A 19166-nucleotide genomic window follows, 5' to 3' on the forward strand; every position below is an offset into this window, starting at 1 on the left:
AGCGAGCCGGGACTCACGGTTCTTGCGAGCCTGAGAGGAGAGGGATCTGCTGAGCAGGCAAGCCTTGGAGTCGTGATTAGAGCCAAGGCACAGCAAGCAGGAGGAACACTTCAAGAAAGCCGCAGGCATTTCTGAAGTCGCCAAAGCCGATGGGAGAGTCCAAAACGAAGGTCTGGAGTTACCAGGGGCGGGAGACAAAGAATGGTCAAAAACGAAAGTGATTCCAAGCAAGCAAAGCAAGCGAAGGTTCCTCTGAAGCAGCTAGCGCGGCGGAAAAAAGGAACTGGGGAAAGAGCGGGAAGGCAGGGGCCTTATAACGGGTGGGCGGAGTTACCGCCAAAAAGTTGCAATATGTTGCAGAGTTAACTCTGCCCAGTGATTCCAGTAGGTTCCGAGCAGCACTGCGCAGGCGCAGTGAAACCCATTTGTATGATTCGCAGAGACCACGAAGAAGAAACATTTTATTTAGAATGACAAACCAATGTTAAATTGATAACATCTTGTTAAAGATACTGTTAAAAATGTTTGACAGTAAACTAGCAATTCAGTAGATTTTGTGGAAAATGTTCTGAAGGTATGGTACAAATGTTCCTGAATAATTTATAGATGCAAGTGAATCAAATACTTTTAGCATATTATTAATGAAGTATCGTGCAATCAGCAAAATAGGTTAAGAGCTGCAAAAATGTTTCAATAGATGGATGTTTGGGTGCTTTTGATTAAACAGGGTATTATGTTCTGCCTAGGAAGGGATGTCTTTAACCAAGCCTCTAGAAATAGAGTTATAGTCTTGGTTAATATGGGCTAGATCCCCCCTCCCAAAAGCGAGTAGAAGGAAAATAACTTCAATAAATAAATCCTGCATGATTCTTCACACAGACCTCTGATAGGTAGCTCTAATATCAGCTATATTGTACAAGAAAACAGCTTTTGGGATTCAGTTTTTCCCCCAGTTGCACAGTTCTGTAATGCAAGGTGTTAAAAAGCCCTTCCGTAGGCAGAACACACATTCAGTATGTTAATCAGGCATCCTTATATTCAATCCATTGGTTTGGGAAATAAGCGATACACTAGGGGAGAGCAAGATATGTGCTCAAGGTTTTACTATAGTGCATGCTACACTAATTTTTTTATTATTGTCATGAAAATTAGAATCTGATTTGAAACAAAAGCCCCTTCCTTTTTTTGGGAAAAAAAAAACAAGTTGCAGAAAGCATATCTCACATTAAAATCTTTACTTTCTCTTTTGCACAGGAAATAAGATCCTGTAGTTCTGCAATTTTGAGGCAAAAATAGAAAGTTGAACACTTCTAAACCATTTTGTGAATTGCCATAATTTTCTTGCTGCAGCTTGCTACATTAACAGAGCTCTTTATCGAGCAGCAGTTATTGATTATTTTTGTGTTATGCATAAAACTAGTAGGCATTATATTAAAAATGTTCTTTGTAATGGCCGTTATTAAAATTCCTTTGTATAATCCAGTGAGGCTGGCTTGATATGGTATGTTAAATGAGCTGTAGGTCTTGTTAGCAATGCCAGTCATAGAGCAGAAGCCCTGTTGCTACCATTGTGAGATCTCTAGTGCTTTTCTCTGTACCACTATATAAACTACATTATGGGTTACTGTTTTCTGTGCATGACCTTTAATAGTTCCACTTCTATAAACCCCCCCCCCCCAAAAAGATTGTTCTCCACTGTTGACATCACTGAATACATTAACATCAGTAAAATTAAAAATTTAATTTTTGTTTGTAAAAATTTAACTTTGTAACTTTCAAGGGGGGGGCTAGATTATTAGTGTAATGACTGTTTATATATTTCAGTACCACAAAGAGTACTGCTGTGGGATCTGTTGCAGAAAAAGGGGGTCTCCAAAGTCAATTTTAGGTATTAATAATAGCTATTTCATCAAAATTAATTTATAGATACCCCAGTTTCTGTTTCAATAAAAGGTGATGTTCTTACAATGTACTATTTCATTTTGTCTTGTAAAATTTATTACTTAGCATTGTTTCAACAGAAAACATTTGGTGACCTCTCCAAAAGATATGAATTAAGGGAACGGTTGCAATGTAAAAACTTCACATGGTATCTTAGCAATGTTTTTCCTGAAGCATATGTACCTGACCTGAATCCTCCATTATCTGGATTTGTGAGTATGCTTTTCCAATTTCTGTTATTGATATGCAGACTATGCTAAAGAGATTCTTTGAAACATTTTTACAACCTTTTAAAACACCGTGCAAGTTGACACATGTTAGAGTTTCTATGACTGTATAAGTGGTCATTATTGTATTGTATTTTATCGTTGTGCTGGCTGTGTGCCGTAATATATTATATATAGACAGACAGACAGACAGAGAATGCTTTTCTTTTAAAAGAAGAGTAACATAAATGTATAGTATTTAATGATGCTATTCTGCACTCACGTGTCCATTTAAATTGTTCTATTTAGCTCAAAAATGTTGGAAGAAGAGCATGTCTGGATGCTGGTGAAAATAATCAAGGTGGCAAGCCATTAATTATGTATACTTGTCATGGGCTTGGAGGAAACCAGGTAAATATATATTTCTTAAAAATAACTGGTATAAATAAGGCCATAATGCAATGCTCTCTCAGGCAAAGTCCAGAATCCAGCAGGAGACGTTCACTGTTAGAACCATGTCAGTGGCATTGGAAAGTGGCAATCTCCTGTTCCTGTGCTATCCTCCATGTCCACCACCACTACCCTGGGGTCTAGAAGGGTTGGAAAACCCCTGGAGCCATTTTTGGACTGGTGTAGAGAGGAGGAGGAGAAAATTCCATTGCAATAGCTCAATATTGGATTTAAGCCTGAGTTTCAAAGGGCCCGAACAGACAGGCCAAAATAAAGCTGTTTTGGGTCACTTTGGAGGTATGCTGTTTAAATGGCACACACATCTTAAGAGGCTGGAAGCTACGCCAAAGCTATACTGTGGTCTTTAGGTGGCTTCTGACTTCTTATGACACAAGCATTTAAGCAGCATACCTCCAAAGTGACTCAAAGCAGCTTTATTTCGGCCTGTCTATTTGGGCCCAAACTTACCAGGGTCCCATGACTATACAATTAGTAACAACAAATAAGCTATTTGAAAGACATATTTTCTACTTAAATCAAGCTTTCACTAGAATATTCAACTACTGTATTGTGAAATGCCCTTTAGTTCTTAGATGGTACCCAACAGTCCTCTCAAACAGCACTGTTAAAAATGTTAAAATATTCTCTAGTATTCTGTGGAACATCACAGTAGGTAGTCTGAATCTGAATATATTTGAGATACCATATGCAAAAAGCAGTTTTCTTAGTAGTAATAGAGTTTAGATACTTTACTAGTATGTGAAACAACTTGAAGGCACACAACAACAAAAGTATACACTTTCTTTGTCTAACAAGAACAAATTGTCCTCTAATTAGTGTTTTACTGTCTCACCTATTGTTAACATGTACAAAACTTCAACATATGGTATTTAGCTATAAGATATGGTAAGCAGATACCTCAATAATGCTTGTAAAGCAGAAAGTATATGAATCAGGTTTCCAGGAGTTTCAAATATGCAAACATTTTGTGTGGGTGTTACTAGGGATTTAGAACAGAAATGGATGGATGGGGCTGCTGCCACTTAACCAAAAATACCAGCTGCACCCACCAAAGCCTGGTGCTCTTCTCATCTCCATATGGCCACTGTTTTCCCTTTAGCTATAGCTTGAGCCTGGGTAGCTGCAAACACAATTTTTGTTTCCTACACAATGTCCCCGAACCCTGTCAGTAGCATCACTATGTAGCAACAAATGTGACCAGGGGCATTGCGAGGGAATAAAGTCATCAATCTACTTGTTTATCTAACAATTTTTGGGTAGTTTGATGTGCTTTTCATACTTGCTTAAACACATTCCATTTCATGTTATTAAGACAGGGCATCTCTGGCTATGGAATTCTGGTAATTGTAGTTTTGTGAGGCATTCAGCTTTCTTGGGCAGATTGCTCTGGAGTCACAACAAACTACAATTTTCAAGATTTCGTAGCATGAGCCATGGCAGTAAAAGTGGTGTCAAACTGGATTATTTCTGCAGTGGAGATGTAGCTTTTGTTAGTTCAGAGTGAAGTTGTTCTTATCATAGCTGTTGTAGAACCCAAAATGAATATCACTTTTCACTTTCAGTCCACTTGTTGCTGACTCCACATTTTAACCATGTGTTAATAACTTGGATGGTGTCTTAATGCTGCATCTTGCTTGTATTTATGCTAGTTTCCTGATTGTCTCTGCCAAGCACTCTTCATCTCTTCTTCAGCTTTTTGTCTGGCCCTTGTCTTTCTACAGGAACACTCTTCATTTCTGCCTTGTAAGCTTGAAAATTTTGACTCTCTCTTTCTCTGTCTCTCCTACCTGTACCTTTCCCTATGCTTCTAAAACTTGTACTGTCTAGGAAGATGCCAGTGACTGAACAACCAGGCCTGAGTCATCCATCCCGTTGTATTTAAAGCCTCATTCTGGGAGATCAGAGCTACTAAAAACTAGCTTGCATTTTGAATCTGCTTGTATCTTAGATGGCTGAATTTCTTACGAAAATTCTTTAACATACGACTTTCAAGGCAGGGTTGTACAGAACACACCAGCATCTTCTAAAATTTTGCAGCTCTGAAAATGTACCTAGACATACCAGTCACTGTTCAGTCATTTTGTTAAATCAAAATAACTGCAATGATAAACAGAAATTGTCAAGTTAACTAAAATAAGCATAAAAACCAGAAATAGTTTCAGTTTGCTATATAGCAGAGGTAGGCAACTGCATTGGGGCCTGGAGCCACATTCAGACATCTGGAACCACTTAATTTGTCCCACAAAAGATACAAATAGTAATAAATAAATTTATTCATTCCAACATACATATAACACCCAGCTGACATATAGTAGGTTCTTGCATTTAGTGACGTTTCTTTTTAGTTTAATTTCAGAATAAGACAGGAACAGGACTGTACTGTACTGTACAAAAGAATTGTCAGTCTGGCCCATTCTACCTGTATTTGCAGTAGTGCTGCTCTAGTTAGGTTTCCTGATTGTGTTTCAGCTGAAACATTCTACTGTCCTTTAAGAGTTTGCTGAGTTACAGCAGTACGCTAACTGGTTCCATTGCTTATACTGTAATTTGTTGGCATCTTGAGTATGATACAGCAAACATTAAGTACTTAAATCTCATTATTTTCAGTTGCAGAAAGCTAATGCTCCCTTTGAGATCACTGGGCCTTTAATGTGCTTTACTTTTGTTTAGATTGCATCTCTTTATTTTGGAATTTCTATGTAGTTTTGCTATAATTTGTCCTTCAATAGCTATGGATGATTAATATGTTAATTTAAGGATTCTAGACATTGCACAAGTTTTTCATACTAATGCTATGCCCTAAAAATTAATTTTTCTTGGACTCTCCTGCACAGTTATCCTCTCAAACTCAGCTTATCTGTTTTGTGTTTTAAAATGAAATGAAACAAATTCTAGATCTTCAGTATTCATGTCACTCTTTAATGGCCTGTGTTATATTCTGTTGCATTTGCCAGATGCTATGATTGTTTTGGTATTAGGTGATATGCTTGTAAATATACCATTTGCAAACTGTAATGCAATTGTCTAAAAACTAATTTGGAGACAAAAATGAACTTGCATAGTATTTTGGATGGCCATTTTTCCTCACCGAGTGACATTTATTTACATAGTACTTTGAATATTCTGCACGTCATGAAATTAGACACAACATCCAGAAGGAGTTATGCCTACATGCTTCTCAGGGAGCTGTACAACTTTATGAGTGCAGCTACAAAGGAAATAAAAGCAAAACTCCTGGAGAAGAAAAATGGGAGATCAGAGAGGTAATTTCTTAAAAACACAATTTAATTTGACAACACTGAATGTACAGATCTCTATAACTAGAGGTTGTTAATGAATTTAGGCGTACGCAAATTACAGGCTGTCAGAATCTACATCATTGGGTTTGTGTGTTTTTACTAGGTCCATGAGCCAGAGCCATGTACAAAAGATGAAGGTTTAGAATTAAAATTAATAAACGAGTCTGTTTTTGCTGTGGAACAAGTTATTTCACACACATTAATTTTGTTAATTTTGAAGCACTGCGTTGGTTTGCTGGTAAACCAGTCTTGACTGGACTGGTTTGCTTTTGAATGTTGTGTCCTCTTAGCTCCCTTTTGCCAAAACATACTTGAAGAAATTGGAGTTCTGAACATGTGCAAGCTTTTCTACTTCCCATCCTACTTTCTCTTTTTACGTTCCTAATTGAAGTTCTTTAGAGTGTAGTGGGAATCATGAAGCCCTCCAAATCTCAGCCAACGCTAGCCAACATAGAAGCAGTGCAGACCAGCACTTTGTGCTGGCCTGACTGTGGAGTAGGACTGAAGAAGGACTGATCATCCTCCACCAGGGTGCCATCTTGGCGTGTGCCATTTTATACAGGGCGCACCATGATGATGTCCCTCGTCCTCAGTGCCCAAACAGTGCTGCACACAAAGAGCATCATAATGCTGCACCATGGTGGTTATGGCGCCCTTTTTGTGGAGCAAAAAGAAGCCCCCAAAGGGGGCTTCTTTTTTCTCTGTGTGTAGGCCACGGCGTGTCATTACCATGGCCTGCTTCCGGGGCAGAAAGGGGCAGCATCTCACCATCCCTTCCTGCCAATTTGTAGAGCCCCATAATCAGTAGTGGGCCGTTCTGGGAGTTGCAGTCCAAAGCTTGGAAGAACTGGGTATCTGGACTGCTGTATGTTTCCCACTCCTTGTTAGAGCCATGTTTTCAGGGATCGTTGCATCATTGCGAACTGTTTGTGTAACAGGGAAACATGGTTTGAAATGTTACTTTAATCCATCTTGAATGTATTGGATAACAAAGTCTAAATAAGCAAATATTTATGCAGCTTTCAGTAATGCTGAATATGTGATGCAGAATCATTTGTCTTTGCCAGTATTTATGGCATTTCCCCAATCAAACAAGCACAAAGTCCATAAAATATTCAGCAGAATACTGGGCAGAACCAGATCACTGGTGTAGTATGCAAGATAACATCTCCAACTAGAACTGGAGAGACTTAGGATCAAATTCTCATGGAATCATATAGTTTGCTTATCCACCTACTCACAGTATTATAGTGAGGATATTTATTTATTTATCATTTTTATGTCGTCTTTCTCCCAAAAAAGGGACCCAAAGCAGCTCATAAAATAAAAAAAAAAAAAAAACCAGTTAAAAACATTTAATTAAAAAAAAATAAAATTAAAATTAAAAACATGCAAAAAACCCATAACTAAAACACACACACTATGTAAAACCACCCTGTCATGATTATTATGTTAAAAAGCTTCCCTAAATAAAAAGGTTTTTGCTTGCCAGCAAAAGACAAGCAGGAAGAGACTACCCTAGCCTCCCGTAGAAGAGAGTTCCCGATGACGGGAGCAAGGCTCTCTCACGTTTCCTCACCAAGCAAGCCTGGGATGGTGGCGCGCGGGACCAGGAGAGAGCCTTCTCCTTAAGATCTTAGGGTTCTGGCTGGTTCATATGGGGAGATGTAGTCTCTCCAATAGTCTGGATAATGTGGACATGTGAATCTCTGTATGCAACCCTGATTGTCTTGGAGGAACAGTAAAATCAACAATCTCTTCTCTTTTTTCATGTTCTAGGGCCAGTTATTGTACAACGCAGCATTAAAGTTGTGCCTTACAGGAAACAGAGAACATCCAAGTATGGTATCATGTAATCCCTCAGACCTCTTCCAAAAATGGATTTTTGGACAAAACACTTAAGCCCTGCTACTGATAATTAGATATTTTATAAATAGTAACAGCATCTCCTTCATTTAATTTAACTTAAGTTATGCAAGCCAGCTAATTTGTAAAATATTTTAAAGCATTTTTACCTGGCAACAAATCCAAAGAATACATAGGTTTCTCAAATGTTGGGAAATGTTTATATAATACTGGAAATTGTATTTCCAATTTAATGTTTTTTAAAATAAAACTTCTGTCTTTAAAATGTTGGAATTCTCTATGGTTTGGGGACAGTTTCTAAGTGCTTTATATGCATATATACAAGTTAATAAATATGGAGGAATTTGTCAGTAAAGGTTAGGATATTTTTTTTCTTCTATAGAAGCTGTAGAGTGTCTTATGATGTCTTTCATCATTTTAAACCAATGAGTTGTCTTACAAAGCCCCTTTTTGTTGTAGATGTTCATATAGACAGCTGAATTTGGTTTATCTTAGGAACATCTATTAAATACATCAGCTCCTTTGAAAGTATAGGGTTTTTTCGCCACATTTGATTAATGAAAAAGATATTCTTGAGCCCTTTACCATACTATTGCTCCTCATATACTACTATTCTGGAGGTCCCCTATTTCCTGTCATTTTATTATGCTTTTGTTCAATATGTTTATCAATATTGAACTTGGTTTTAGTTTCTAAGTCTGATTACAAAATTGTTATATATTGGTAGGAAAAATATTTATAATTTTTCCTGATGTTATACAGCACTAGTTTATTTGATAATTTTGATGGATTTTTTTCCTTTTTGTGTTTTGTACATATTTCAGATTTCTATATTTGTAATTAGTATTTTTATCTTGTAAATGTTTTTATGTATAAAATCATTCAGAACATGAAGCTACCAAAACATGGTAAAAAAGTGTCTTTTACTACTTTAATTCAATTTAACATGTTGGGTGTACAAATATGATTTCTTCATGCAAAGAATTTTAGCAAAGTGTCTTGCTGGTTACAAATATTATAATCAAATACCTTAATTCAGAATTGCTATTCACTTTTTCTTTATTTGTTTTTGTGAATGATTTAAAAATGGTGACAGAAATAAATCATTAAATCAATATGCTGCATAATAAGAGATCATTTGTTTGTGAATAATGTCAGAAAGTGTTAAAAATGAAAAAGGGTAGAGTTTTTCCCCCAAGCATTACAAAAGAGCAGAAAACCTCTGCAGGAGCTTTTTATTCCTGAGAACTGCAAGCAGACACTACCATCATTCAGGTTTTATGCTGTGTTCCATATGCATACTGTGGGTGAAATCCAGTAGTGTGGGTCTGCCAATGGAATGAGCATTAATGGTTGAATGGTTTCCCTGCCCACTCCCTGCTGCCCCCACAATTCTGATCTAGAAGACTGTTTCAGGGGATGGTTTTCAGATGAGGGCAGAGGGCAGTAGATTGAAGGAAAGAAAGGAAAGATTACAGTTGCATGAATGAAAGTCCAATTGTGTAATGATGGATGATGCCTACGGGCTTTTCATTTCTTCCTGTTTGTCACACCTTCTACCCTGTGAAGATGAAGGAATATCACAAGAGTTAAGATGAGTCAGTTCAGTGCCCATTTATGTGTAGAAACATTTTGCATGCCCCTTGGGAGCTTCCTCATCCTGACCAAAGCACTATTATATGGGTTTCTCAAAAACAAGTCATGCCAAACCAATGTGATCTGGGGTTTTTTTTGATAAAATTACCAGCTTGGTAGATTAAAGGAATGCTGTGGACATAGCATATTTTGATTAAGTAAGGCCTTTGACAAGGTCTCCCATGATATTCTTGCAAGCAATCTATTAAAATGTAGGCTAGACAATGCAACTGCTAGGTGGATTAGTAATTGGTTGACTGGCCAAACCCAAAGAAAGCTCAGCAATGGCTCCCCTTCATCCTGAATGGACCAGTGGGGTGCCATAGGGGTCTGTCCTAAGCCCAGCGCTATTCAGCATCTTTATCAATGACTTGGACAAAAGAATAGAAGGCTTATAAAATTTGCTGGTGGCACCAAATTAGGAAGAGTAGCTAATACCCCAGAGGAGAGGATTCAAATTCAAAATGACCTTAATAGATTAGAAAGCTGGGCAAAAACTAACAAAATTAACTTCAACAGGGAGAAATGTAAGGTATTGCATTTAGACATAAATTAATGACATGCATAGATATAGAATGGCTTAACATGACTACATGTGAAAGGGATCTAGGAATCTTAATTGACCACAAGTTGAATATGAGTCAACAGTGTGATGCAGCAGCTAAAAAGGCCAATGCAGTTCCAGGCTGCATCAATAGAAGTATAGTGTCTAGATCAAGGGAAATAATAGTGCCACCCTGTTTTGCTTTGGTCAGGCCTCACCTGTATCTAGTTCTGGGCACCTCTATTCAAAAAAGATGTTGAAAATCTGGAGCGTGTCCAGAGGAGGGCGACTAAAATGGTGAAGGGTCTGGACACCATGCCTTATGAAGAAAGACATAGAGAGCTGAATATGGAGAAGAGATGGTTAAGGGCCTGGGAAGGAGTGAAAGGACAGGCCCAACGCCATCGGGCCCTGCCTCAATTAAGAAAAAGAGTCCTCCCTCCAATCCATCTGCCTTGATCCAGGCCTCAGAGGGAGAGAAGAATGGTGGACTTGATCCCCTCACCCCACCATTCCCTTCTCCTTTTGTGTCGTGTCTTTTTAGATTGTAAGCCTGAGGGCAGGGAAGCATCTATTATCCCCTCTGTTGTAAGCCGCCCAGATTCTCAGTGATTGGGCGGCATATAAATAAATCCTATTATTATTAAGGGGTGATATGATAGCTCTGTTTAAATATTTGAAGGGGTGTCATATTGAGGATGGAGCAAGCTTTTTTTCTGCTGCTCCAGAGAACAGGACATGGAACAATAGATGCAAATTACAGGAAAAGAGATTCCACCTCAACATTAGGAGTAACCTGACAGTAAGAGCTGTTCAACAGTGGAACACACTCCCTCGGAGACTGGTGTGGAGGTCTTTAAACAGAGGCTGGATGGCCATCTGATGGGGGTCCTTTGATTGTGAGTTCGGGATGTACGGCTCCTTGGGTGGGATGGTCCTTGTCTTTGCCAAGTCTATGATTTTATGATTCTATAACATTTGCACTCTCAGAAGGTAAGGGGGATTTTTTCTATATTCAGGTATCTGTTGGTTTTAAAAAATGGTAAATATGTTAACTATTGAAAATATTGGATATTCTATATATAAAAGTCTTACTGATAAAATGAGGCTTGCTTAATAACATTTTGCAAAGCAGATGCTGTGAAGAGAGGAGCTGGGCAAGCCTGATTGGAGCCAGCCAGTCACAGCTCTGGGAATGCTGTTAAGGGAGCCAGGAGAGAAAGAATACAAAACTAAGGCTTGTCTCTGTCAGAGGGCAGATTAAGGAAATGACAGTATACAGATGGAGAAAAGACTGCAGAGAGATAGCATCTGCACTGCAGAAATAATATAGTTTGACACCACTTTAACTGTCATGGCTCAATGCTATGGAGTTCTGGGAAATGTAGTTTCTTGTGACACCAGAGCTCGCTGACAGAGGCTATGTGTCTCCCAAAACTACAGCTCCCAGAATTCCATAGCATTGAGCCATGACAGTTAAAATGATGTCAAATTGTATTATTTCTGCAGATGCAGCCAGCGAAAACATGGTAATAGAGACAGGAAGCCAGCCAGGGGAAAGAACTGGCTACAGTTTTGAATGATTAAGGAATTTAGAGTCTGATGTGATCTCTCCGTGTGTCTTAATAAACTTCTTATTTGTTCTTCTTTTTACAACTTTACCTGGTTTTATTAAGTCATTGGAGACTCTGAGCACGCTTAACACAGCAAATCCACCACAGCTATTGGTCCACAAAAGGGGGGGGGGGGGGGGGCCACCCCCCACGGGACAATTGATTAATTAATTAATTAATTAATTTTATTTTTATTTATGACAAGTTCTCAATCCAGGAAGGGTTTAAGAGGGGAACAGGGGCAAAGTGAGTGACAGGAGCCCAAAAGCTAGAGCTACAGGGCCGGCCTGGAAAGCAGATCTGTCACATATATTTGGTAGCAATGGTGGGATATTGTGAGGAGACCTATTTGGTTAAGAGAAAGCCAAAGAAAGATCTCGAGTGGACAGTTGGTAGAGTTTTGCCAAAAGTGGCACTGAGAGGAAGCAGAGTGGAAAAGAAAGTTTTAGAGGGAAGTGTAATCCCTGAGATACAAAGCTAAAGTAAAGTAGGGGATTACCAAAGGAACACTGAAAATCTATGATGTGGCAGGAACCCTGATCCTGGGTGATTTTTGCAGTAAAAGTTTGAGGTTAAGTAAGTAAGTAAGAAACAAGTATATATAAAGTAAAAAGTTATCTCAATGACAACAGAAATATATTCTGAGGCCAAACCCTGGTAATGCAGCAGCACAATCCTGTTACCAGCTTTAAACAAGTGTTTGGAATTTGTGCAGGCAAAGTATAATTGGGCTGGTATCTTTGTGTCAGGAGAAGGAGGAGACAATCTTCTCCGAGCAATGAGTAGAGTAGAAGAACAGATGTCAAAAACAACAAAAGCCTGAAGCAAGGACTGCAGAGTCAACAAACACTTAGTTGCTCACTGATAAGCAGCCTTCCTCTGGTGCAATAACAAACCACTGGCTAGTTGGTTAGAAGTAGAGCGGTGCTCCAATTAAGGGTGGTTTGTGGCAGAGTCGGCTGGAAACCTGATGTGATGAGACAGGCTTCTATATTCTGAACAAATCAATAGTGCCTGTGAATTAGTGAGATCCTGCACAGTAAGGTTTCCTGTCTTTTATTACCCAGTACAACGTAATTGCTGTATAATCTCTTTTTTACAAAAGACATGAGGGTCTAAATTGGCCAGCTGTTCTGTACTGACACTAGAGACACGGAAGAGTTATCACATCCCTCTAAATGCATTTCTGCCCAACTTTGTTGTCAACTGCCGTCAGGTCAACCTTGAGTTATGGCGACCCCATGAATGAGAGACCTTCAAATCACCCTCTCATCAACAGCCCTGTCCAGTCTTGTAGACTCAGGGTCTACCGATCTTTATATTGAAAATGAAGGTGCCCTCAAAACTCAGCTGTGCAACAGTTTCTTGACTGGTATTCTCATGAATAGACAAAGCAATGCTTCCATATTTGGCTTTCTAGAATCTTGTTGATGTCCATTGTCCAAAAATGTTTTTGCACTTTCTTAGACTTGCGTATAACTCTGCAGATACCTCAGAACCGATTTGTCTCATCAGAAAAGGGAGATGTCATTAAGTTAGATTGATTTAAATGATCTTATCTTAAGCCTATGTGAGTGATTATTGTGTTCCCGTTTTCTTCCTTGCTCACTCAAATTTTTTTACATACTCAAGTGAATAAATTCTTTTCCGGAAACTTCTCATTAAAATCCTCCCTATGTGTTCAATACCATTGTGTTGTTACAATATTGTGTCCTCTGGACTTTAGGAAACAAAAGCCCACCTCCTTGCTGTTTTAATATTTCTAGAGTAGGAATGAAGGAAGGGGCAGGAAGGCTAGGCGGAAGGAACGTCAACAATCTAAGCTATGAGGAAGACACCTTACTACTAGCAGAAAGCATCATAGATTTGGAAAAATTACTAAGCAAGGCCAAGGAAGAAAGTGCAAAGGCAGGCTTACTGCTGAACATAAAACAAAAATAATGACCATTGAAGATCTACATATATAATGAGGAAATCTAAATAGTTAAAGACTTGCCACACTTTGGGTCAAACATTGATCAGAATGGAGACAGCAGTCAACAAATAAGAAGACTAGGAAGGGCAGCTATGAAAGAACTAGAAATGATCCTAAAAAGTAAAGATATGCAACTGAGCATGAAAGTTAGAATCATCCAAGCCATTGTATGCCCCATCACTATGTACAGATGTGAGACCAGGACAGTGAAGAAATCAGACAAGAAAAAAAATTATTGTGAGATGTGGTGTTGGAGTAGAGTGCTGAGGTTACCATGGATGGCCAAAAAGACAAATGGGTCCCTGAAAAGATCAAGCCAGAAATTCCCTCACGCCAAGCGATTAAACTGAGCCTGTCATACATCATAGGAAGAATTCAAAGATATAGCTGTGTTAGTCTGTAGAATCAGTACATACAGAGATCTTGTAGCACATTTGAGACTAACTGAAAGAAGTTGGCAGCATGAGCTGCCACCAGATGGCTAGACTCAATTAGGAAGGTGAGGGGCCTGAATCTACAAGACTTAAGCAGAGCAGAGGGAGATTTGGAGATGTCTCATCGCCTGTGCAATAACTCCTCCGGTGGCAATTCCATTATTGGGCAGACACATGGTATGAGTGTCTCCTCTCTTCTCTCTCCTTCTCCCTATTCCAGAGAAGCTGGGTTTTAAAAACTTTCTTTTCCTTTGTTCCCCTGACCCCTGCCAGGTGGAGAGCCTCCTGTGCTAGATCCTCCTCACGAGGAGACCCTGTCATTTTCCCTTTGGCAGATAGAATTGGGCAGAGAAGGCATGCTGGGTAGGGCAAGGAGGTGCAGAAAAGTGGGGATAAGGAAGCGAGTGCGCTGGGACCTTCGATGGCACTAAAAGCCCCTTGTGCTATTGAGGAGAGGTGTGGCAAGCTCTAAATTTGGTATGTTTTCACTCTCTTTTAATAACCTTGTTGCTGCAAAACTGTGGCAAGAAAGAGGATTGTCCGATAATGTCCTTAGTCTACAAAAGCCTATGCTACAACTTCCTTTGCACAATTACTCTCTAAGGTTCAGCAAGAGCCCTTTGTATATTGTGGGAATTCCTGCTTCTTTAGATCAATCTGGGGAACCTTCTATGCAATTCCTTGCGTGCCTATCACTTGTGTCTGCCTTCAGAAGATGATTCCAATACCTGCACTCTGTATCCCACCCCAAAAGCTCAAGATAGGTCCATATCACTTCCTTGAAAAACAAAACCAGGTGGTGAGTGCCAAGAGAAAAGGAGCCAATGGGGGGGGGGGAATGCTTCTTGGGCCCCAAGAAACAACAGGGAAGGTTGTGATGTTATGAACTTTTTGGTGGGAAATATTGGCCCGTTACAGATGGGCTCTTGAGGCGCCCCCATCACGTGCTAGGGGTTGGCCGGGGACCTAGCGTCCACACCGGCCTCAAACCTAGAACGTGACGGGGGCGTAATAATGGCGGCGCCCAATACACACAGGCGCTGCCATTATTACATGCCGGACACATAGCGTCCGCACGTCACATGGCGCTTATGACATTGCGAGTGCACCATTGGCACATAACCGCGCCGCAGGAAGAAGTGCCATTTTGGGGCTTCTTTTTTGCTCCCTCGCGGAGCAACCAGCAGCGCTGGCAGACCGCCGCTTTTAGGCAGTCTGTAACGCGCCATAGTTTCATTTATTGGGTAAAGTATTGTAATGTATGTAGAGAGATCTTGTAGCACCTTTGAGACTAACTCAAGAAGTTGGCAGCATGAACTTTCGTAGATTTAAGTCTACTTCCCCAGATGCATTTGGACCAAATAAACCAAAGTCTATGAAAGCTCATGCTGCCAACTTCTTTCTTTTAGTCTCAAAGGTGCTACAAGATATCTCTGCATTCTGATTGCACAGACTAACACGGCTATATCTTTGAATTCTACTAGTATTGTAATGTATGTAATGTATAGTAGATGTAAAAAGGTAAGCCTCTGTTGGGAGACTGGCTTGAAGTCTGAGGGGATATTAAAAAGACAGGCATATCTGACAGTAGAAGAGTGAGAGTTGGCTCTGTCAAGATTAGGAATTAATGGGGTTTAGGAGTTTGATTGGTTCAAAGAGTTCGGGGTCATTCAGATGCCAGTTTTTTTAGCGAATCACGTCACTCATGCATTCTAGGTTTGTTATTTACATTGTGGAACCACACTGATGTACATCTTTGCAAGTTGGGTTGCTCACATGTGCAAGCATTCAAATAAAAATGGAGTCGATGCGAATGCATTTGGAACACATTCAAGGCATGCAGCATTTTATCCAGGGTCTATTCACATTGATTATTCACGCTACTGATGATGCAGATCTTTAAAAAAAAAATCAGCAAAAAAACCCAATATCGATAATCTCAGATTAAGTTGGGTTTTTTGGCAGCCCCCCTCCCCCAAACTTAATCGGGTGCATTCAGGATGTGTGTGAACAATGGAGATTCAACACAGATTCATCCTGGATTATTTTCATTGTCTGAATAGCCTTTTATCAGGGTCAGAGGCAGAAGAGTAAGAGCCAGGGTTAGAGTTAGTAAGGATACAAGTGAGAGACAGAATGAGAGCTCTGTGTTATAGTCAGTGTCAGAACATACATGTTATGTCTCCGGGTCCAGGATCTTGGAAATTATATTATTATTCAGAAAAACCACCAACAGATTTTCAAAATGCAGTTTGTCATAATTTATCAATAATAATAATAATTATTATTATTATTATTATTTATATTCCGCCTTTTCCCAGGGGAATCAAGGCGGATTACAGCAAAAGTATAACAATAAAATATCATAAAAATAAAAATTCACAATTAAAAACAATCCCACATCCCCAAATTCCCTCCAAACATAAAAACATATACCAAAAAGCAATAATATAGACATTAAACAACAAATGAATTAAAATTAAATTAAATTAAGAATTTCAAATACAAAGTTTGTTTAAAATTTCAGATAGATTTGAGGCGGGATGAGTATCTTCTTTGAGGGGCGGATGGGACCAGTGGTGCCAGTGAGAGGGAGGCCAATCTAGTAGAGCTAATCTGGAAGGGCCTGCCGGAAGAGGCTTCTAGAGTGGTAATATTATGGATTTTGTCTGGCAGGTCATTCCAAAGCCTAGGAGTGGCACATGAAAAGGTCCTCTGGGTCATCACAGCCAATCTGGTTTTCTTTGGTTCTACAGATTCTTCCCAGAGGACCTAAGTATGCGGGTGGATTATGTGGGGGAAGGCCCTCCTGCAAGTAGTCTGGACCCAGGCCACGTAGGGCTTTAAAGGTAATAACCAACACCTTGTACCTCGCCTGGAAACTAATTGGCAGCCAATGAAGAGATTTCAGAACAGGTGTTTTGTGGTCGGTTCTAGATGTGCCTGCAACCAACCTGGCTGCCATATTTTGTATCAATTGAAGTTTCTGAACTTGGCACTAGGGTAGCCCCATGTAGAGCGCATTGCAGAAGCCGAATTGAGAGGTTACCAGCGCATGTACCACTGTTTCTAGGTCACCTGGCTCCAGGAAGGGTCGCAGCCGGCGTATGAGCCGAAGCTGATAACACTAGTTTATTTGGTTTGGTTTAATTATTTCTGTTTCAAACACACTGAAATTCTGAGCAAACTCTGAAAGGATGCTTATAGAGCATGAAAGGAACATATTACTTGGTAACTTACTGGCTAATTTTAAGCAGGAGCTATAGCTATACAATTTCTCATGTTTTAAAAACTTTATTTTAAATATCTCTTCAATGAATCAAAGGGTGCTGCTGCAAGAATATATCCAACAGTGTCTGAAAATGGCTTCCTAGCCTCTATTAACCCTGCATAACAAAATTCACCAGATGAGCAAGGCGATATAATGGTGGCTACAGATACAAGAACAATATTTAGCTATGTGTGGAGATGGCCTTATTGCAATTTTACTCATGGAAGTACACGATTAGCAGTTTTGGATATGAAAGAGAGGAGCACTTTTTTCCATGGACTGCACATGGATCCACTAAGGGCTTATCAAGAGGGCATCTTATGTTGGAGTTTTCAAAGCACTATGGTCTCCAGAACCACTGCTCAGTCTATATTACTGCTCTTTCAGAGCAAAAATGTTTATTTATTTTTTCTTCTATATTGTTTTAATTACTGGCTTACCCAGGGGTGATTCCATTAAATCTATGGGTACATCATCACTGCAAAATTGAAGCAGTTTGACACCACTTTGACTGTCATGAGTCTATCCTAAAGAATCCTGGGATTTATAGTTTGGTAAGGTATTCAGGCTGGTCTGTCAGAGAGCTCTGGTGCCTCGCCAAACTTCAAATCCCAGGATTCTGTAGGACAGAGCCATGCCAGCCACAGTGGTGTCAAACTGCTTTAATTCTGTAGTGTGGATACATGCTATGGCTTCAAAACATCAGTACAAAAAGGAAATGAATACTAAAGTAGGGAAATCTTAGCTCCTTTTCCCCAAGAGAAAGTTTGCAGGGATTAATAACTCATTCAATTATTATTTTCCAACTCTTTTTCCGTTCTTCCAAAACAATCACGAATGTATAACTCTAAGTTTACACATAACGATTCTGGCCAATTAAAATATTTACATCCCAGCATATATGCTAGGATTTCAGGGCTGTGTAGAAGTGAAATCAGTTATCAGTTTAAAGCAACTGAAAATTGAAAACAATAAAATAATTTAAAGATTAAAACCATATTAAACTGAACAAACTAAGAGGTTTATCACACTAGCGAGATCCCGTGGGAAAACAGGAGTTAAATGTGATTTAAACTACATTTGAATTTAAACAAAACTTGCAAATTCAGGGAGTTTATCACACCGAATTGCTTCTAAAATGAAATAACGTAAAGTTAAACTGCAGTTAAAGCAGAGAAACGTGGCAGCATTTTACTTTCAGGTTTTTCGAAGGTAAAAAGCTGCTGTTTTTCTCCGCTTTAACTGTGGTTTAACTTCACGTTATTTCATGTTAACTGCCATGTTGTGTGATTAACTTCAGGCATTTCCGGTTTTCTTTGCTTTAAATCACATTTAACTCCTGTTTTCCCATGGGATCTCCTTTGAGGGAAAGTGTCAAAGAGCCATCACTGCTCCCATTTTCTCACCCAGACATTCAAAAAGTTTAAAAGACGTCACGGTGGAGAGAGGAGAGGAGGCCAGTACTTCTTTTAGGTTCTGCTGGGATGTTTGATTTGGTTAATTGACTTAAAGTATTTCTGTATCACATATTTGAAGCCCAGCCAGGAATTTCATTATAGGACTCCTAGAAGAGCGTACTCCCTCACAAAAAACCCAGCCTACCCCTGCTGTAAGCATTACTATGATTTTGTTCCTGGTAATATGTGCATTCAAGGTAATATGTGTATATCAAGTTGATACCTCTGATAAGCCCTGATTAGTTTTTCAGAGTTGCAAAGCAGTAGCTCCTATACAAACAAGAGAAAGCACATTAATACTTTAAGTACTATAGATGCTTCACACACACAACTCACAGGACAAAAGAGACAGTAACTGATGTAACGTAGAAACCCAATTTACTTTGTTGCAAACAAATGGACAATAAATATATATTGTACAATATATAGTAAAAATACAGCATAATACGAGTGC

The 19166-nt window shown here is 39.3% G+C and overlaps 1 protein-coding gene across 2 annotated transcripts; it reads left to right on the forward strand.

Annotated features, from left to right (window-relative positions):
- The first annotated feature begins 460 nt into the window (after window positions 1-460).
- Window positions 461-8872, forward strand: LOC121930416 (polypeptide N-acetylgalactosaminyltransferase 3-like). Of its 2 annotated transcripts, none has more exons than XM_042466713.1 (4): window positions 461-2153; window positions 2457-2558; window positions 5729-5881; window positions 7697-8872. In XM_042466713.1, exons 1-4 carry the CDS (start codon window positions 1968-1970, stop codon window positions 7817-7819), a joined length of 564 nt encoding a protein of 187 aa, XP_042322647.1. In that variant the 5' UTR covers window positions 461-1967; the 3' UTR covers window positions 7820-8872. The 2 variants fall into 2 exon arrangements, with proteins under 2 accessions (XP_042322647.1, XP_042322732.1); XM_042466798.1 differs by lacking the exon at window positions 461-2153 and adding an exon at window positions 4268-4361 and having other exon boundaries at window positions 2472-2558.
- The last annotated feature ends 10294 nt before the right edge of the window (window positions 8873-19166 follow it).

Source organism: Sceloporus undulatus, chromosome 1 (genome assembly GCF_019175285.1).
Source record: "Sceloporus undulatus isolate JIND9_A2432 ecotype Alabama chromosome 1, SceUnd_v1.1, whole genome shotgun sequence".
NCBI lineage: Eukaryota > Metazoa > Chordata > Lepidosauria > Squamata > Phrynosomatidae > Sceloporus > Sceloporus undulatus.

Coding starts and splice junctions, on each gene's coding strand:
- LOC121930416 (XM_042466713.1), top strand. CDS start 1,968: ATGTACTATTTCATTTTGTCTTGTAAAATTTATTACTTAGCATTGTTT. Junction 2,559..5,728: donor ATGGGCTTGGAGGAAACCAG/GTAAATATATAT, acceptor TTATTTACATAG/TACTTTGAATATTCTGCACG. Junction 5,882..7,696: donor AAAAATGGGAGATCAGAGAG/GTAATTTCTTAA, acceptor TTCATGTTCTAG/GGCCAGTTATTGTACAACGC.